Consider the following 21,970-nt stretch of genomic DNA (forward strand, 5'->3'; position numbering starts at 1 on the left):
TTTTAGTAGACCTTGTACCAGTGAACTGTACCGTCATGAAACTGTACCTTTTCCTATGCAAACTTCTAATAAAGTTTTCAATCAATCAATCAATAAATAAATCAATCAATCAATCAATCAATCAAAGTCCAGGTAGAACAGGCTGCCATATGATAAACCTATGTGGACCTCTAGTAGAAGACAATATCTTATCAGCAGTGCAGTGAAATATGTGTAAGAGCAGAAGGCATATCTTTAGTACATTATTTGTCAAATATGCAAAGAAGCAGGAGAAACACAAAAACAAGTCTATTCCACTTGTCTATATGTAGGCCTGCAGTACACATTTTGAGTATAGCTGCTCTGTGGACCCTGTTCTTGACACCATTCCTGGCCAGCCAGAGTACTGTTTGTATCCCCAACACTGTCGTGTCAAAGGTCAAAGGGGGGTGATGAGTGTAACAGAGTGGCTCACTCAGAGCTCGGCTCTGCCTGACCAAAAGCCCATCCCTAAAATTAATACCAGAAAACTCGACCTAAAACAAACTCAACTTTTTTTTTTTTTAATTAAGAAATCTCACGCCAGGGCACAGAAATGTCACCCTGGGCCTGGGGTTAGGAAAACTCACCCCAGGACCACAGAAAACTCACCTTGGAAAACTCACCCCAGGTCAAGAACCGCAGAAAACTCACCCAATTTATTTGAGAACTTGAGTTACTTTGCAGACATAAATTATAATATTATAAAACATGCATTAAACACTTTATTCATTACGTTTAAGCTTCCACTTGTACTGTGGCAAATAGGGGAAGTCTGAAGTCTTAAGTTACTGTGTGTGTGATCACAATAAATAAAACATGAATTAACTGTGACTGTGTTTACTTGTATTTTACATGCTATTTAGGCCATGCTGCAGTGTAGGCCTACAAATATTTCCAAGAGTCTATAATACTGGAGAACAATGAGGTGTGACAACCTTTTTTGTCCACAAGGTGTCAATAATAAATCATTTATCTGCAGAACTATTGCCTGCTTAAAGTTAAATGCAATGTTCAGTAAGCAATAATTAACAACAATAAACGTTTATACATTTAATTTGGGGAGCATTAAGACAGTGTGCGGATCTATTCTTATTCAGTAATCATAATCAATAATGCCATGAGTCTGACTCTGTGTCTATTGCTACTGTTGTGATTTGTGAATAATAGGCGCTTCAATGAGCTTTATTGGCATGAGAAAACACGCGTTTGCCAAAACAGTTTTATCACAATAAAAGCAATTAAAAACAAGGGGAAAGGCAACTTGTAAACCACATTGCAGCTTGCAACACCTCCCCGCCCCTGTCCCCTCGCCCCGCTCCACCGCGCGAGGGCGAGTGTCGCGTGCCAAACAAACAAACAAATAAATAAAATAGCAGATATACAAGCTAGCGACGCGTCGCATCGTGGCGCGTCGCTAGCTTGTAGATCCGCTCTTTTTTTGGCACGCGTCACCGGCAGGGGAGTTACAATGAGGGGAAAAGTGGGACTGAGTTACTAGGGCCCAAGGTGGAGGGGGCCTTATAATTATTTTATACTTTAGCTATTGAAAAATAGCAGATCTAAAAGCTCGCAGTTTGAGCTTGTAGATCTGCTATTTTACAATAGTTAAAGCACAAAAAGAATGCGTAATAATGCGGGGCCCGCGGTGAATCCTTGTACCCAGGGCCCAGAATTTGGTGCGACACCCCTGCCGGCTCGACCAATCAGAGGCGAGGCCGCCTGCGCAGATTCAAACCCTCCTAGAATCGGCGGGATGGACAAAAAGCATGAATGCCAAAGAGAGGCAGCCCAGACAAGCGGGACAGTAGCGTGCAGCCTGGACGTATGCACGCGGCGAGAGAGGAATATGTCACCTTCTTCTATACATAATAAAGACTGGCTGTCGTTGAGATAATACTTAATATCATCGCAGTGAAGGAAAAGAAGAACGGCGTTCACGTAGACAGGCGTTGTCTCGAAAGTATGTTATTGTTGCGTTTTACATTTCTGCAAGAAAGAACATCATGTTATTGTGGACTGTAAGCTGCTGCTGCTGTGAACATACTGCCAGCAAGCTGCTGCTGCTGCTGCTTCATGCTGCATCTCAGGAGAAGAAATGAGTGGCTGACAGCGACGATCTGCGTGAAAACGACCCACAACCTGTGTTTATATGGAAATCTAGAGAAGAAGAAGCGTCACCTCGGTTATTCTTTTTGGGAAGCTGTACGATCATCAGCTCGCTGCTGGCTCTCACATGGACAACGTGAAATCATCACGCAGGTGGGACTTATAAGATAGATAGGGATGTTTCTTCTTCTTTATGCGGCTTTACATCTATTTACACCATTCTTCAGTGCATTCATTGTTGTTATGTGTTGAGAATAGCTAATGATTATTGCATTAATAACGCGATCATCTAAAACGAAAGTGTGTGAGTGAGTGACGGCGTGGTGTCTCTGACCGTCACGTTGATATCTCGTGTTTTGCATGTGCACCTGCTCATTGGCTGCTCTTATCATAAGGACCATGTATGAGTTGCTTATTGTGAATTGTGACAGATTATCAAGGAGGATGAGGAGGAATGCTCAAATATAATCATTACAGAATTTATATACAAATACATGCGGTGTTGCGTTGTTCTATTAAACCTCACACAAAACAATTATAATATGTCATTACTTACAATTAAAGTGTAGCATATTATCAAAAATAGCGGGAATAGCTTCTGAGAAAGTACATGAATGATTAATTTCCACTCCTTTGCATGGGTGGATTATGCAACCCCACAGCAGCATCCTTGGTGATTCATTTCTTGAAAGTGAAAAGAGCATGTAAGTTATAATGATTGCTGTGGCTATCTTAATATGCTAATGATCAGTGTTCTATTAATGTTTTTGTTGAAAATGACCCCAGTGTCCCCAGATTGCTTTGCAAAAATACATAACTAAATACATACATCGTAGTGTAAATAAAATACCTGCAAAGAAGATTAAATGAATACATTTTGCCTTGTAAGTGACCAGGGTCAATTCAAAGACAGCTGGTAAGGTGCATAATATTGAGGAGAATGAATGGCTAAATTAAGTATTGATTTATAGTGTGATTGGTCCATAAACATGGTGGCAGTGACGTCATTTCAGCTTGAATGGGCACAGTTCAGAGGCGCGTGTCCCCCCACCCCCTTTGTGTTTCCATCTGGGGTATGAGGTTGAGGGGGCGCCTTGTCCCTCACAATTAGACGAAAGCTCAAGGTTGCACCTGGTAAAACACTAGAATATGTTGTCTTTTTGCCCACATCATCTCAATTCTATCCACCAAGTCTCACACTATTGATGAGGATCCTCAGTAGTGGTGGCTTATTTGAGGACGTTATCCATCTTATGAAATAGTCATTCTGTAACTATTGGTTTTTAGCAAAATATACATTTATTATTATTATTAAACTTATGTAGCCTAATTTAGACTAGTAGTAATACTGTATATGTAAAAGCAATACATGCCGGCGTGTTTAAAATTAAATGAATTATTACATATAGACATAGAAACTCAAATGAAACTTAGTTCCCACAGTTTTTCAAAACCTTAGCAACCTGGACGGTTAGGGTTTTTTGCCATTTTCCTAACCACACCCCAGAGTACCTCCTCCGAAGACTCCTTGCTACATGCACACGCACACGCACGCACACACACACACACACACACACACACACACACACACACACACACACACACACACACACACACACACACAGTCATTTACTTCCAGAGGAGAAAGGGCCTGTTGATGTGGGAAGTCTGGGAACACCTTATAGCCCTCCTCCTGGTTCAGCCTGATAGGTCAACACTCACTTCCATCTTTCTCTTTGCGCTACTGAGGGAATTAGTTTGTGCTGAAATTAAATTGCCATGTTCAGGTCAACACACTGAAGCAGCCCTTTCATCCATGTTTAGAAGACCTGAGGGAAAGCCTATTTTCCCTCCTGTGTGTGTGTGTGTGTGTGTGTGTGTGTGTGTGTGTGTGTGTGTGTGTGTGTGTGTGTGTGTGTGTGTGTGTGCGCGGCTGCGCGCGCGTGTGTGTGTGTGCGTGCGCGTATGTGGTACTACAGTTTTGTTCAGTGGTATAGTAACTAAAGTCTTAATTGTTGCTCTCCTTATTAAAGTCTTGTTGAGACAATAATGCAGGCCTAATTTATGTTTTGTTATCCGGCCATGTCGCTTGCCAAACATAACCGATTTTCAAGTGAAAAGTACAGCATAAAGCCATGTAGTAAGTGTTGCCCAGCAACAACTTTTATGGATATGGAAACAGAGCCCGACTTGAATTTGTTCAGGAGTAATTATGTCATTTTTGTGGTCAAGAATTCAGGGACTGAGTAGAGAAGCAGATGTTGATTATGCTGGTAGATCTATAGATTCTTTTCTTTTTTTAAAGAAAATGTAAATTAAAGAAGCAGTCACACTTTCAGAAAAAACATTGTTCTACCATTAAAACCAGTAATGTGTGGTCTAAAAAAAAGCCATACGTGACATCATAATTTGATCTGTGGTGGATAAGGCTGATGTAATTGGCGCTCGGAATGTTGTGTTTTTCATTTGATGCTTTTCCCTATTACATCAGTGCACTGGCAGAACAACCACCATCTAATTTTACATTGATGTTTATATTTTTCTTCCCCCCGGTTAAATCATGGCAGATACTGTACATGTTGTGAGTGTTTTGTCAAAGTGTGGTGTGTATCTTAAATGCGATAATCTCTCAGTTGTTAGCATGCTGTATTGTCAGATGATCTCTGTCAATTCTGAGTCAATTCTTCTGTTTAGTCCGCTCTATTGTCAATAGTCTTTGGTATCTAAGTATTCGTTTTGTTTTACTGGTTTAGTTAACTATTGAAAAGACAACTGCTACATTATATATATTCCTTATTTCCTTCAGCTGCTCTCTTGATTAACAGACCATGAGCATGAGGCACAAGACTATTTTGGGGTGCATTAATACAGACAACAAACCAACTAATATGTCAGAGCAACATGATGTAAGAAGTATCTGAATCAATGCATTGAATGTGATTGACTAATGACTACTGAAAACATATCTTGCTCAACAGGCCTGCAGTTTGTGAAGGAACACCATAAAAGGAGATCCTTTAATGTACCAATTTAATACACTGCTTTTCAAGAAGAGTTTTACTGGGCATAAAAAGAAAAGAGGTGGTTCACAAAAAGTGAACTGAAATATCTTCATTTTACAGTTCCAAGTATGTGAAGTGTTGTATTGCATAATCAACTGCTCTCACTCACTACAGCTCTTCTAATAGGTCTGTGCTTTTCTTTCTCTCTTCATGCACCTCTACTGTGCATTTTCAGCGAGGATGAGGATGAAGAGCTACATTCCACAGATCCAGAGAGTAAAGAGAAGAGCAAAGACAAGAAGTCTCTGTGCAAAGTCAAATGGTCTCGGGACGAGGTAAGCTTATGAGAGCCCACTGGTTGTTCTTTTGTATAGTTGCTGTGAATCTCTGTGAATCTCATACAGTGTATGAGATTGACTACACATAAATGATTTGCGTGCAGGGCAATTGCATATTGAGTACGCTCTCAAAGGCAAAGCGTGGAGCTCAAATTCCAAACGCAATTGAAAAATATATTTCCAATGCAACCATAGCCTTTGTCAAGGTCTCAACTTGGTGAAATCGATTTCATCAATGCTGTTACTTACTGCTAAGAAGGTTGTGAAATGTCATCTCTAAAAGGGAAATGCAAGGGCGTTAACCTGAATGCAGATAAAGAAAGCTTCTCAGGAAGGTTGGTTCCTCAATGTCTGTCTGTGTCTCTCTGCCTGTTCTCAGGATGAAAAGCTGAAAAAGTCAGTGGAGCAGCATGGAACTGAATCCTGGAAACTGATAGCCAGCTATTTACCCGTAAGGAGCTATATTCACATGTTTTCATACCTATAAGTATGCAGATCTATAAATACCAGTAGTTTAACTTTAAATCCTATGATTGACTTGGCAATTTACAAAAATCGCAATATCACAGCATTTTATCTTTTGCCAAAAATTATTTCAAATATTCAATGTAATATTTTAACAATTGACAGAATCCGTTCTAGTTTGTATATTGTAACACACTGTATACTCATTTAAAAGTTGGTAACAGTAGTCATGTTGATGTTTTTCTCTGTAACATAGTGAGACCGGCACGGTGATGTATATCTTTGCTGGTCTCATATGTTGCAGCTGCCAAGCCATTTAGAAGGCAGATCATTGACATTATCTCTAATAAGGGTGTGTTTGACAATGAGGTAAAGTCACATGGGTGTGGTGAATGGCATTTTACTCTCAGAAGGCTACAGGTGTGCTGTGGTTTGACGAGGTGTCGTTCGTTCTGTCTCTCTGTCACAGGGGAGGACAGATGGACAGTGTCAGCACCGCTGGCAGAAGGTGCTCAACCCGGAGCTGGTGAAAGGACCCTGGACAAAAGAGGAGGATCAGAAGGTAAAAGGATCTGGGCGTTCCCTGTCCTGGGATGGAGGGAGTAGAGGGGCAGGCAGAAAGGAAGATGACGTAAATAGGTAAATGATAGGGGAAGTATTAGGATGCTGTGGGGACTGGGGAGAGGATGGAGCCACTGGAGTCAAAAGAACACTGGACGAACAAACGGCACAATGAATGTGCAATGTTACTTTCCCCTCTGGACTAGCAGAGCTCTGCACATGCTCAAGCAAGTTTCCCGCCAACGTTTTCATTTGGGCCGTGGCTATGTAAATTCTCCAGTACCTCATGCCTGACTAACACAACTCAGACTTTCCAAGTCTTTGGTTCGGAGCCCAGTGCGTTTCCGCGCAGACTGAAGGTTGATTTCTGCTCAGGCAGCAGGAGGAACAATGCTTTCCTTAAATGGAACAGTGCTCTGCAGGAATGTCAAGAATGACGTTTTGATTCCACCAAGCTGTTGGCGTCACAACAACAGCAACACAGTCCTGTCTGTGATACCCCAGGCTGTCAACGATGACGTCACAGCATTTTTCAACCGTGACAGAAAGGGCCAACAACTTTGGCAACTCCTACACAGTGTGTTTCTAGTGGCAGTGGCAGTACTGGCCAGAGGAAGGGCCCTGAATAAGAGTTCTGTAAGGCCTGTTATGAATGGATCCATGTAGGGCATTTCTGCAGATTCTCACATGTAAATTAAAGGAGGAAAGACGCCACGATAAATATGGTATATTTATCAATAGAGCTGTGTAAACGCTTTCAACTTGGCAGCCCCATTTTAGGCACATGATTATATGCCAAAATAGCAGACCTGCAATCTCAAAAAGCGTCACGTGTTGTTGTGAGCTTGTAGATCAGATATTTTAGCTATGTCTGTGCAATGTTATACCTAAATAGGGTGGTTAATCAACACCACTGTCTGTGATTTGCTAAACTTCCCTTTTCCCAGGTTATTGACCTTGTGCACAAATACGGCCCCAAGCGCTGGTCTGTGATCGCTAAGCACCTCCAGGGACGGATCGGGAAGCAGTGCCGTGAACGGTGGCACAACCACCTGAACCCAGAGGTGAAGAAGTCCTCGTGGACCCAGGAAGAGGACCATATCATCTACGAGGCCCACAAGCGGCTGGGAAACCGCTGGGCTGAGATCTCCAAGCTCCTGCCTGGAAGGTAATTCAGTCTCATGTCCAGCCTCTCGCACACACTGCTTGCCCCCGTTAGACGTTTGTACTGTACTGTACATCATATCTTTTTAGTGATTAAATAAAAAAAAAAAACTTATTTTTGTGCCGGCCAACACGTCTTAAACAACATCTTAAACATTGATATGTAATAGCTCAGACATTTTTTGGCAGTATAGAGACTAGGATTACTGCATGTTATTTGTGAGAGTACCTACCCTAGGGGACACGGGGGAGAACATGCAAACTCCGCATAGAAAGGCCCTTTCGCCAACCCCACCTAGGGTATGCTATGGGCACTGATGACGTGGAGGAGAGAACACACCCACAGCGTCCCCGACGGGAATCAAACCCAGGACCTTCCATTTTTTTTATCAGACTACACCTGAGGACTAGTATTGACATTCTCATTTGCATTCTCCTCAACAGGACGGACAACTCCATCAAGAACCACTGGAACTCCACCATGAGAAGAAAGGTAGAACATGAGGGCTACCTCCAGGAGGGCTGCCGGACCTTCACGTCCTCTCACTGTGGGCTGAAGAGACGTCACCACAGATCCTGTCCTCCTCCACCGCCGGAAAACCTGCACTGTGACCACAGCCCCCTGTCCATGTCAGCCCCCAACCAGGTGGGTCAGCTGCTTCTTTCATGTCAAGGAACCCCAAATTGATATGTTTTTAGGCCACAGACCACCGAACCCCCATTGTGGTGTTTAGCTTAAATGCGATAATCTCTCTGTTGTTTCTGTTTTATCATGCTGTATTGTCAGATGATCTCTCAGTCAATTTGGCCTCACTATTGTCTATAGTCTTTGGTATCTAATTCATTTTGTTGGTTTAGTTAATTATGGAAAGACAACTGCTACAGTATATATATTCCTTATTTCCTTCAGCTGTTCTCTTGATTAACAGACCACGAGCATGAGGCACAAGACTATTTTGGGAAGCATTTAGATACCAAAGACCAAAAACCGGCAGACCTTTAAATTCATAACGCGACACATAACGAAGCGTTGTGAGCGTGTAGATCGGCTATTTTTGAATAGCCAAAAATAATATAGGGCTTAAAGGAGTAGTTCACCCCAAAAAAATACTTATTTTCTAGGAGTGCAAAAACATCTCTGAATTGGGTCCCCCGATTCCACTTTGAGGACCAATGCAGGATATGTCTTTGCATTATTTCAGATCAACACGTTATGAAAATACAGAATGAAACAAGTCCTTGCTTTGCTTTTCTGATATTTGTCACACAAGTATGAGGTCTGTGTGTAGCCTTGAGTGTATTGTTAGTGTGATGTTCTGTGTTGTAGATGCAGGGATATCCTTATGACCCTCACAATGGACACTTGATGGACAGCCTCCCAGACACCTCCTGCTTTCTATCAGTGAGTGGGAATCTGTGTGTCTTCTTGTTTACTTTTGTGTGTCTCTGACTCTCTGTATGTTTATTACGCTTGCATGTGTCTGTACATGGACTGCTGGAAATGACTTGTTGTCCTAACATAAAAAGAAATACAACAATATAGTAGAGCCTGACCGATTTTTAGACCGATATTCATTTAAGACGGGTAAAATTCACAATTTACGGCATTATAGCTGATGTACAGTTACAGTAATGTAGTAATGTAGTTTGATATGTAGTTAAAGAAATGTATCTTTTCTACCCCAATTGTATAAGTTATATTGTATTAATATAACCTACCATACAGTTTAGACAAAATAAAAATGTATTAATTAAAAAAAGTTACAAAAGTTACAGTGAGTCTTTAAGTTTACTGTTTAGCATGTTCAATATGAAAATAAATACTTAGGTCAGCTAAATTATGGTGGTAAATCTAAATGCACATAGTCCTATATATATTTGTGCTCACGTGACAAGAAAATGCACATACTGTATATACCGATACGGCCCAAAATAGTAAATATCGTCTGGCCGCGGTATCGGTTGTGCTCTACTATGTACTAAATCTTAGCGTTTCACCATTAAATCTCTGTTATATGTATTATTTGTCTTTTGATTTTCCTCTTTCTGTCCTTCTCTCGTCCCTCCGTCCCTCCTTTTTCTCCTCCTCCTCCAACGCGTGTTTCATTCCAGCCGCCCTGCCTGGATGACCCAGACAGAGAGCAAAGAATTAAGGAGCTTGAGTTGCTGCTTATGTCAGCAGAGAATGAAGTCCGGCGCCAAGCGCAGTGCAGAGGCCCATGTGTAAGAGCACACTCTGCAGTGTGTTAGTTAGCATACCTGGTTAGCCTGCGTGTGTTGGTTTTCGAAGCTGGCACATGAGAGTGTGCTGTAGTGCTCATTGACCGTGAATTCACACAGCGGCCATTGCTCCTATGTTAATATGGTACGATGTAAGAGCGAAATGGCTGGCGTGTGAACACCGCCAATGTATGTGCCAGCGGCCTGATTTGCTGTAGTTGTGCTGTAGTAACTAGCTTCCCCATCTCATTACTCATTCAGACTGGCCTGAAGCGTTGCTTATCAGCTTCCTCCCCTCCTCCGCCCCTTCATGCCACCACTACCACCACCCCAATCATAACCTCTTCCCAATCCCCCACCAGCGCCCCCAGCCCCTCCCACATGCCCACGCTCAACATGTGCGTTATCTCAGCCAGCGGTTTGTTGTGAAACCTCAGCCACTCTCCCATTCTTTCTGTTCTGTCTTTCCCCAGCACCATCTTCTTCATCCATCTGACGCATTCATATCTAAATCCATCTCCGCTGCTATGTTTGATACTGTGCCGACATCAGCTGCCTGTTACAGTATATCACCATTGTGTGTCCCTGGGTTTTCTTTGAATGAAGTTTCTATTGAGAATATTTATTTAACAGCATGTATGTAATCATCACTCATGGTCACAGTAGTGGCTAAAACTCACTCCCTTCTCATTATACAGCATAGTGCACTATGTAGTCATTACAGCATTTTGTAGTGGTGTCCGAATGTACAGCATTAGTGATACAAATTATACCCTATAGTGGAATCATCCCAAAATACATCGTAAAAAGTAGGGTACAATTGGTCACAATCGCAAACCATACATTATCTGGCATACAAAATCTGTACGTTCACTACATAGTGAAGTACTGAATGAATGAGTGATTTCGGACACAGCCTCAGAGTTCGAAAAATATTACACAATGAAATGAAATGAGCTTTCATAAAGTTAGATTAAACTCATTGAAACTTCATTGGAATTCTTCTTTTCTTTTACCGTAATACCTCAACTAGAGCTGGGCAATATGACTTGACCAAATTAATTAATTACACAATTTATCTGACATTTTAGAGAATTCAACATATTGCCCAGCACTGATCTCTACCTTTACAATCTAGAGCATGGGTCTTCAACAGGGGGTCCGGGACCCCTAGGGGGTCCTCAGAGTTACTACAGGGGGTCCTCCAAATCTTTGAGTGATAGAAAGTTCTTTTCTCATTTTTGATATTAACCACTTGAACCCTAGTGTCCATATTCTGAAAACTTTAGCCAAAAATAGCAGATCTACAAGGCAAGCTCACAACGCTTCGTGCTGCGAGGTGTTGTGAGCTTGTAGATCGGCTATTTTCGGCAAAGAGCTTTGATGTAGAGAGGAAAAAGAGCAGACTAAGTACAGAGTGAAAGGTCAAGTTTATTAAGTATTGACGGTTCAAGTGGTTAAATATCTGAAAACACAAATTGACATGAATCCAAAATACACTGATGATTGTGCTGTCAAACAATGAAACTATATGGAAGCTATGAAAAGGTTGTGGGGGTCCCTCCCTGCTTCATCTCTTTCTCAACAAAGGGGTCCTTGGCCTGAAAACATTGAAGACCCCTGATCTAGAGCTCTACTGCCACAGCCTGCTACTGTATCTGACCTTCATGTTGTGTCCCTCCTGCCCTGCAGAGTATGGAGCAGTACTCAGTCTGGTCAGACAGCATTTCAGACGACACCCTGACAACCAGCAACAGCAGCCTGGAAGAACAGGGGGAGGGGAGGTGCTTGAGGGGCCCCACAGTTCCCCAGGGGCCCCCGGGACAGCTCCACGTCTCCCCCAGCAAGTTCCTGGCAGTAGAGACCAGCACTGTCCTGTCTACTTTACAGACCATACCAGAGTTTGCTGAGACTATGGAGCTTATAGACTCGGTGAGTGTGTGCCCTTTTGCCTACTGTATGCCTTGCCTGTATGACTTGCTCTCGCACTCTGCTGTCCTTGCGCCAGAGATGCAAGAGATGAGACCAGCTCCAAGCTGGTATTAACTTGAAGCGCAAAGTCAATTGGAGAAAAAAGCATTGCACCTTGATCGCATCAGACCACATCTCATTTTAAGCAAACTCATGTAGACTTACAACGTGGGCAATTGCGTCATAGGGAAGATAATGTACTGCTCTGTGCAAAAGGGGTTTAGCGCAGCCGGAAGATAATGTGTCTATGTGTGTGTGCATGTGCACACAATAGGGGTGTCATAATTCTCAAACACTCGGATTCATCGATTTAGATTTTATTGTCACAAGCTGATTTGGTGCTGATTTTCACCTGATGCCATGATGACACATTGAGGTTAGACAACAACACTCCATATTTGGGCGTAGCTTCATTGGAAACTCCTAAGTCATTGCTCGCCGGGCCAGCTGGCTGGTCCTCCCATTCGACAGTTTTATTATAGGAATTTACAGCACTGTTTGAAAAATACTATTCAGAAATTAACGTAATTAAAGTTTAAACATCTGGAGAGAGGGCTTCTCTTTGAGCTGTAAAGTGCCACTGCTTCATGGCGTGGATCTAGAACACTCACTGATTAAATTATTACATCCAGCATTCTCCACCACTGAACAGGGTCACGTTGCCAATACCACAAACACGCCTGTTATTGTTTAGCAGAAGCAGAGGTTTGCTGGATGTTTGATACAAGCTTTCACTGATACCTTTTTTATAGTAGCCATTCCACATAAATGTGTTTTTGACAACTTCTCCAAACACTATTAAACGTATAACATTGTACTTGGATTGGATTTGAAAGCCTGATTTAGACTTTGTCGTATGGCGGTGTTGAACACTGAAAATGACATGCTACAAGCTCACAACAAGTTGTGTCACATTGTGAGCTTGTAGAATGCTATTTTTGATGTTCAAAAAGGAGCATAAATTAGGTAGAACTCCTACACCATCTCCTTCTGTGTACAGACTATGTTACTCACTAGGGCAGTGGTTCTCAACCTTTTCAGCCCGCGACCCCCAAACTAATCATATTTCAACTTGGGACCACCCACCCTGACGAGCACTTGGAATTGTCAGAGTTGGCATTACATTAGTTTGACTCCATCTGTTTCATTGTGAAAATAGCAGATCTGAGGTGCTGTGAGCATGTAGATCTGCTATTTTCACAATTATGGCCTCTAATATTTGACAATTTGGCCAATGTTTGACCAGAGGTACTAAAAAGGTCTTAAAAGTCCTTAAATTGTCACTTTGTAAATGTGCAGATACCATGTGTATACACTTATATTGCATGTTGGTCTGTTTACTGTTGAGTGAGAAAACAATGTTAACATTTAGCTAAACATCTGGGGACCCCCTAAAATAATCTGGTGACCCCGGGGGTCCCGACCCACAGGTTGAGAACCACTGCACTAGGAGACACCCAGAGAGAGTACAGGCTGTGGTGTATCAAAGTCCACAGTCTAAACAACACCAAGCCAACGTGCAGTCATATCATTTTTCATTTTGATCCACTTTCATTTTGTTTTTCCCATCACAAGACTGGCTTAGAGAAGTGCAAGGTGGGAGTATTGAGGGTTGAAGCTTCTAGATCTACTATTTTCACTACTTAAAAGTTTTATTGTTTTACATTATTTATTCATTCTTATTTTTTTGAAAGATTTGTTTTGGGGCTTTTATGCCTTTATTGGAGGACAGTAGACTGACAGGAAATGGGGGGAGAGATGGGGAATGACATGCGGCTAAGGTCGTCCGGATCAGGAATCGTCTGTGTGTTGGTTAAAAAAAATATTGAACCAATGAAAAGTAGTAAAAGGCGCTTCGGCCAAAACCTCCTAACTCCACTTAAGTTGGATTCATTCATTCATTAGTTTTCTGAAAAATTAACATTTTGGAGTTAGCTGGTTTTGGCCCGACAGCAGAGATATAGTGTATGTCATTAGATGTGGAACATCACGGGTGTGTTGAAAATCCATTGTAGATCTGTCTGGCTCTGCAGGACCCTGTGGCGTGGAGCGAAGTGGCCAGCTTTGAGCTATCGGAGGCTGCGACGCCCCGCAAGCACAGACCCCAAGAGGCATACTCCGCCCTGCAACAGGAACGGGCGATGGAGGCGCTGGGCTACGCGGTCAACCCTGCATCTCCCAGCCCCACCCACGAGAAACACTGTGTGCCCTTTGGGCCGGGCAGGGGCAACCCTCTCACTCCTGTCAACACGTCCAAGCCGCCTCAGCCGTCCACCGGGAGGAGGAAGAGAAGAGAGAAGGGGGGACAGTCCCCCATGTGCGACAGGAACTACCCTTCCTTCTTGGAGAACGTCACCAACTCGCCCAAGAAGACGCCAATAAAGTCGATGCCTTTCTCCCCATCTCAGGTATAATAAAAGAAAATAATAATCCTCTGTTCTTAACACATTTATGGGTAGGTATTAATTCATTAATTTGTCGGCCTCTGCTAAGGTCTTTTCTTGTTTTTAACTTATTTTGAAGACCCACGGAACGCACGATGTGTAAACACGCTGCTGGTAACATCCAACGATATGTTCTTCTTTCACCCGGGAAAATAAATATTGTAACCGCGGCATTCTTTAGTTATGTCCGTTGGAAAAGGCTTCTTTTGACGAAAACACAATCTGGGAGAAGAAACAGAGTTATATCTGTTTTTCTGAATGTGCCATCTTTGGTCTGGGCTGACAAAATTACTTCCGATGGATCATGGGAAACTGAGTCTTTGCATCACTCGGGAGACAGCAGTCAATAATAAAACAATGAAAAGACCAATTGACACATTATAGCGTCAATGGCGGCGAAGCATTGGATATCAAATGACGCGTTATAGCGTCAATGGCAGCCAATGTGTTCTTCACTATTAGTTCAGTACAGAAGATGGCACTATGTAAAACAAAATCTTCTTCCACTGCTACCAACGTGATTGACATCCTGTTTTCTTCCAGTTGTTCAACGTGTCAGGAGCAGAGCATCTAAGCCTGGACCACCCTGCATTCACCTCAACGCCTGTGTGTGGCCAGAAGTGTCTCCTAAACACGCCCCTTCAAAAGGAAACCACACCCAAGCAGCAGAAAGAGAATGCTGGGTAAGAGAATAATCAATAGCCGATATTTGTCTTCTAATATGCAATCTGGGAACCCAAGCTATTCGGTGCCTCTGGGAGTACATCCTCCTTTTTAGTGTAAAACAGGAACTTGGGTTTGGCTCCTCCCCTTTCTTAGTCCACTTCCTTCCGGGTGCTTCTCTTGTTATTCCTACTAACAACAACACTACATGTTTAAGCCATTGCTGCTGACAGATTCTGCTGTTAGCAAAATCTCTCTTGAGTGATTACCTAATACGTAGCTGACTTTGTATTGTATTGACAAGGAAAGGGCCAAACAGTTAAACCCCCGGGAGACCCCTCTCAATGCTGGGGAAAATAAACAGTTGCCTAACCCTGGTAGAGGCTGTGTGTCTCTTGTTGTTTTTTAGTCAATTGGACAAGTGCTTTGCTCTGAGTTTGTAGTGTGCATACATACAGGCTGGCTGGACCAGGCTTCAATTTGGTAGCAAGATAACTCTTTAGCCCAGTGGTTCTTTATGTAGCGTCGGTGGACCCCCAGAGGATTTCTTTTGTGCACTATCAGAGTTATGGGGTCTGTGGACTGGGGGTGCTTGAAATAAAAAAAAATTGAGAACCACTGTATAGCCTATGTTATTATACCTGTATGTGTCTATGTCTAGGTCCAGGACACCAAAGTTCCGTAAGGCCATAATGATGCCAACTCCAAGGACACCAACACCATTCAAAAATGCTCTGGCTGCTCAGGAGAAAATGCATGGGCCACTGAAGATGGAGGTACGTAATTAAATGTATATTTCTTGCCGCATGCAATTTTGTGCTTATTTGTGTTTTGTATGTATGTATTTATTTTCCAAACAAAAAGTAACATAAAGTGTCTAATTCAACACTCCCATAACGTAACACTCCACCGGCCACCTGTTCTTAATTTGTTTGTGTATTATCTCTGTCCTGCAGCCCCAGCCACTGGCGTTTCTAGAGGAAGACATTCGTGAAGTTCTGAAGCGAGAGACTGGAGCCGATATCTTCAACAGAGCAGACATTCAGCATGAATTCAGGACCTGGAAACATGACGTAAAATGCCCTTTAATAATTTTTTGTATTTTTCATTTTATCACCGTAAGACATTCTACAACATGAGTGGCTTTGCGTGTCTCATTTCAGATGGATGGCCCAGCCAGGAAGGTGCGCAAGTCTCTGGTGCTTGACCCCGGGGGCAGAGACTGCCTCAACGTCCAGCTCTTCCAAGAGCAGCTCAATGTAGAGGTAACATCACGCTGAAGTCTTTATAACATAGGCCACCATACATCATTCATGTTTTAAATACAGTTCTGTGCATGTGTAACTTCTCAAAGAAGACTATATGCACCGACAACTACCTGTGCCTCCATCTTTTGCAAACATTCAGAGATTCTTGCTTCATTTCAATCATATCCATGTATGTATTTTGTCAAGTCTGCCACCTGTGGAAGACCATTTAATGCTAGCAAAACATACACAGATTGAGGTTTCAAGTTATCTTGCATATAAGATAAAATTAGCATATTGTATCGTGAGGCCATTTAGCATTAAAGCATGTTCGGTTAAATGCTGAATACATTTATTGCAGAATTGCAGAACTACTGAACTTGATTAATTTCATTGTATGTCCTTTAGCAGGAACCAGGTGAAAATCTGCTGACCAGCTCTTTTCTGATGACCCCAATCCCTGAGCGAGAGGAACACAGCCGTCCGTTGTCCTCTGGGAGTGAGAAGAGCTCCATAGTTCCCTTGCGTCGCCTGCCCAGCCCCAGAGGGAAGAAGACCCCGGCCGGTCACGGAACACCAACACATAACCCTTCAGTACAGGTGCAGAGAGGAATGATCTTTGATGTATACAACAGGCATGTAAAGTGACTCAAAGATGAATAGTGAATACACACACAGCATGGGTCTTCAGCAGGGGGTCTGGGACCCCTAGGGGGTCCTCAGAGTTACTACAGGGGGTCCTCCAAAGCTTTGAGCGATAGAACGTTTTTTTCCCCTCCTTTTTTATAAATAATATATCCATATATCCATATTCCGTGAACTTTAGCCCAAAATAGCAGATCTACAAGCTCAGAACGCCTTGCGCTGCGAGGCGTTGTGAGCTTGTAGATCGGCTCCACCATTTTGATCAGAAATGCATTTTTATTCACAGTGGTATGCCCAGCCTGGTCAGCGTTTATAAGAACACAATTGGTCATGTTCTGGGAAGGTTGGTGTTGAGCGGCTTGGACTCCTCATGCATAGAAGGAAGCATGAGGTCAGTTAGTTGCTCTCCCTGGGTTGGTGGAGGGAGTGTAGCACCCAGGATTACATTAGACAATTGACACTGGGTGAAAAAAATGGGTTACAAAATCATGGGATAAAACTTTAGATGGGTGTTGAACAGGAGGAGTAGGACAAAGGCACTACATCCTCCCGGTGGGGGCTTCTCACTGGCAGGTGAGCCAGTAGGGTACAATAGCAGTGCCAGCACAAAAAGGTGTAGGGAGGGTTATCTGGTATAGAGACTAACTGAGGCCATTCATGTTACTAGAAGCTGGGCCGCCCGAGCGTCTAGTCGGCGACCTGGCCAACTCGGGAACGATGTAAATAGGGAATGAATGCCCCGCCCTTTAATGCAAACCCCATTATACCTGTTGTCATAGGACCCGTTTTGACCATCTGTTTGCCTGTGTCCATTTATGCCCATATATGGAGATATCTGTTATCTGTCTGTCTGTCAGCGTCCATTTTATGTCCATATATGGAGATCACTGCAGATATAGTTCTGGGTCCATTTTATGCCCATATATGCCCATATATGGAGATATCTGTCTATTTGCGTCCATTTCATGCCCATATATGGAGATCTCTGTATCTGTCTGTCTGTGTCCCTTTATGCCCGTATATGGAGATCTTTGTGATTCTGCGTGAATTTTATGCCCATATATGCCATTTGCGTCCATTTTATGCCCATTTATGGAGATCTCTGTATCCGTCTGTCTGTGTCCCTTTATGCCCGTATATGGAGATCTTTGTGATTCTGCGTCCATTTTATGCCCATATATGCTATATATGGAGATATTCAGAGATTTTTTGTTGACTCATGTGGCGTACGTGATGTCAGAGCTTTTTATGAGTGATGTCACAATGAGTCAGCGCTTGCGCCGATTTCCTCCGGAACAGCCTGATGTCAACAATCAGCTCCGCATAAGGATATTCCGAACGTTTCGGGCCGGTTTCGGAAAACCGCGCGTCGGGTCGGGTCGAGGCCCGGCACTGCACTCCGCGCCGCGGCGGGGAACGCGCGTGCCGAATCTGAAGCCGGTGGGACGAACGGTTCTCGAGATACGCGGATTACATACACACAGACAGACAGACAGAGATTTGTCGCATTTATAGATAGATGTCAGGGAACGATGCAAGTGTGGAGTTGTCAGAGGGATACTTACAAGACCACTGATCTTCATCAGTAACTGTCTATAACCGTCTCATCTGCAGGTGAAGAGTGAGTGGGAGACAGTGGTTTTTGGGAAGACGGAGGACCAGCTAATCATGACAGAGCAGGCCCGCCAGTACCTCAACCCATATCCTTCCGCCTCGAGGGCCCTTGTGCTCTGAGGTCTCCCACACACTACACCTGTCCGAAACAATCCCCTCACCCAATGTTTCCTCTACAGCAGTGGTTCTCTAAAACTTTTAAATTCAAGGACTCCCATCTTCTTCACTTCGTCCTCAGATGAGCCCTGCATTGGCGTCGCCAGCCACCCTGGTTCTCCATACACCTGGCCACCCCACTTTGAGAACCACTGCTCTACAGACAATCTGTCGTAGGCAACCAAAAACAATGTCCTTTTTTCTTTTTCATATAACGCAGAAATGCACTGCCAAGGACATAAAAAAAGGCATGGCTGCTGTTATGTTTTTTTCTCTACGTGTTTCTCGGTCACTGCCCAAGCACTTATTCTATTCATACTGTAAGTGTTTTCTAGTTGACCTGTCTTTTCTGATCAATACACGCAAGCTGTTGCCCTGGCTATGTAACATTTTCTTTTGTACAGAAAGAAAGGAAGAAGATAGATATTCTGCACTAGTCGACCATGTTAAAAACAGCCTGCCCATACAGCAGGCTGTAGATTATAGACTGTTTATTACTAGCAGTGGCTGCTTCTTGAGTTTTATTATTAATATATTGTTGAAATGAAAAAGAAAAAAAAAAGAATGAGACATTTTATGATGTAACGCTACTTGTGTATCTCCTCCAGCTTGTTTCGTTGAACTGCCCTGTTGCTGTAGTTGCATAAAAAAACATGTGCCTACTAGAAGTACGTTTTCAACACATGAAGAATAGAACCCATATTTTTTTGCATTGAGGCCCCATATATTGTTTGAAAAACAAATGATTTTCAACACATGACCATATGATCAGGTTAACATTTAAATTGAAGAATTGGGAAAAGAGCCTAAAATGCAGTTACAGTATGTGGGTTTTCCATGGCGTCAGCGTTATGTTGTGGAGAATGCTTATCCCTGATGATATGAAGTCTTATTGGGAATAAAAAGCGGTCAGTATTGCACTACTGAATTTGAGGCCAAGAAAGGGGTACCTGTAGTGTTTTAAGGGCAAACTGGATAGCACTTGTGACACACATCTTTTAGTAACAATGCCCAAGTCCTTTCCAAGGCCATAGTTTCCTCTGAGACATTGACTGAATGTATTTCATAGCATGGAATTGTGAAAGAACCTCAGAACGGAAGGGTACGTTATCTCGCTATGTTCTTTTTTCTCTTGTATTTATTGTTTGACAGCTACCTAAAGCTCAGATGTTAATATAAATCGGACGCCATAATCTTTCATTGAGAAGTTTACCTTTAGCGGACGAGTCAGCCTAAAACCTTGGCTTTGCTTGCCCTACGGGAAGGAATGGCCAACGTTGTTAAGGCCTTATGCTCCGTTGTACAACGGTGTCGCTCTTCACAAATAGCAGACCTACAAGCTCACAACGCGTTGCGGATGTGCCACGTTAAGCTTGTAGGTTGGCTATTTTAGGCACACGACATCACCGTGCAATGAAGTGTGAATCTGGCTTCGGTCAGACGTTTCAGTGTGTCAAAGGTTGGTACTGACCATAACGCATCAGTGTTGTACAACAAGCGTGTGGTCAAGAAGGATTTACCATGAGCCCAAAGGCTTTAGGATTTTTTATTTATTTAATGTCTACTAATTAATATATTTATTTCTTTAAAAAAATACATTTAAAAAAGAAACTATTGAAGAATTATATTTTCATTTTCTCTATCAGAAATAGTATTGGGCTACCTACCGTTCAGTTAATTTTCTCCCAAGTTAGAAGTCAACATGCACTGCCACATAATTTGTTTTTATTTGATCATTACTTTCTTCTAATCAGTCAAAGACTCACTCTAGTAAATAACCATAATGTAGTCCTATCACTAATAATATGTATTTTCTTTTATTATTCCTTTCGAATCAAAGTGTGTTCTTGTTCTCTTGGCTTTAGGTAGCAGGATTCCATCTCTGACCTCTAATCATAGGCAAATTGCACTTTTTGCTCGTCAATAATTGTTGGACTGTTCATTTGTTTGTGCTGACTCATTTGTGTGTGTGTGTGTGTGTGTGTTTTGTTTGGTTTTTGGTTTTCGCCTTTAGATGAATGTCTCTTAACATGTAAGGATTGAGGATACTGACTGATTAAGCTGCTTGATTTTTACAAAGTAAAAGTAAAGAAAAGGCAACATAAAAAAGTGTGCTCTAGCTACCACAGAAGGAGGTTAGCTATATAGAACAAGGCCTAGAACAAGTCTTGTATGAATTTTTTATTGTGGTGGTTTTGTACGCAAACACTGCTAACTCTGCATGCATTTTAGGCTGTGTGATACTTTTAAAGCAATTAATTAAACTGCTTTCATTTCAAGTTTTACAATACTGGTGTGATGAAGGCATTTCTGGATTTCTTATGAAAACATCCTCTCTGAAACAGTGTGTTTTTATGCTTTTTATTATAATCAAGAGCAGTGAAGTAACGCTACAGTTCTAAATGGTCCTCCCATTGATATTGACCTCACTGGATCCAGTTATCATCACCTATAATCTGGATTTAGATGGGGGATTATCTAGCATTAAGCATGGGAGTGAGAAAAAGAAGGGAATCTTGTCAGTGATATAAGTGGAAAGATCAGGCGTGTGTGCAGGAGGACAACAAGTATATCATCACTGTTGGACAGAAACCTTGTATGTTACTTTTTAGGAAATGAAAGAATTGATACAATGTAGATTATTTAGTCTATAAACTCTTGTTAAGACTTCTTTGGTTCAATTGTTATATAAAAATAATACAAAAAACAAAACACAGAGACCACTTTCAAACTGTTGTTGCTGTTTTGGGCATGTCATAGGTGAAACATTTTTAAAGTTTTGTAAAATGTAAAAAGATTATAAAATAAAAGAGCAAAAACAGAAGATGTACAAGTTCCCAACGTGTCACATCCTGACTCATATTTTTTACTACTTTTGTCATACAACTAATTAAAAAATAGCACATGAATTTATGAAAAAAAAAAAAAGATAAATACAGTAGATGAAATTTAGAGATACAAGGTTTCTGCTTGACAGTGACAATATTTGACTTAAATGTCATCCTCATTATAAATAGTATTTGTATTTCATCATGGCGGCTGATGAGTCTAACAGATGAATTTGTATTCTCTTTGTTGATTTGACTTGTGTGTGTACCGGTACGCTCCATGTGTAGGTACAAGTATGAACGTGTTTGCATGTTTACAACAGTTGGCCATGGAAAGGTTTTGAGGGAATTAAGTGCATGAACAGAAAGGTAACATTTGTCCTACTACTGTAGTTATGCATGAGCAATACACAAGATGCTGGACTTTTTTTTTTATTGTTTACTATACAAATCACAGATGTAACACCTACATTTTCATTGTATACAGTTTTACAATAATGATCATAATAGAATTCCTGCCAACTG

At 42.1% G+C, this 21,970-nt stretch overlaps 1 protein-coding gene across 1 annotated transcript; it reads left to right on the top strand.

Annotated features, from left to right (window-relative positions):
• Positions 1-2,254: 2,254 nt before the first annotated feature.
• Positions 2,255-18,940, top strand: mybl1 (v-myb avian myeloblastosis viral oncogene homolog-like 1; the record flags this gene model as incomplete). Its single annotated transcript, XM_080751737.1, has 16 exons — positions 2,255-2,280; positions 5,365-5,464; positions 5,847-5,918; positions 6,402-6,494; positions 7,441-7,661; positions 8,102-8,303; positions 8,985-9,059; positions 9,770-9,880; positions 11,570-11,809; positions 13,864-14,256; positions 14,836-14,975; positions 15,617-15,731; positions 15,912-16,028; positions 16,119-16,220; positions 16,611-16,802; positions 18,462-18,940. The coding sequence occupies 16 exons, from the start codon at positions 2,255-2,257 to the stop codon at positions 18,579-18,581; spliced, it is 2,319 nt and encodes a 772-aa protein (XP_080607863.1). The 3' UTR covers positions 18,582-18,940.
• Positions 18,941-21,970: the final 3,030 nt, after the last annotated feature.

The sequence above is a fragment of the Nannobrachium achirus genome (genome assembly GCF_963921795.1).
Source record: "Nannobrachium achirus genome assembly, chromosome: 21".
Classification (NCBI taxonomy): Eukaryota; Metazoa; Chordata; class Actinopteri; order Myctophiformes; family Myctophidae; genus Nannobrachium; species Nannobrachium achirus.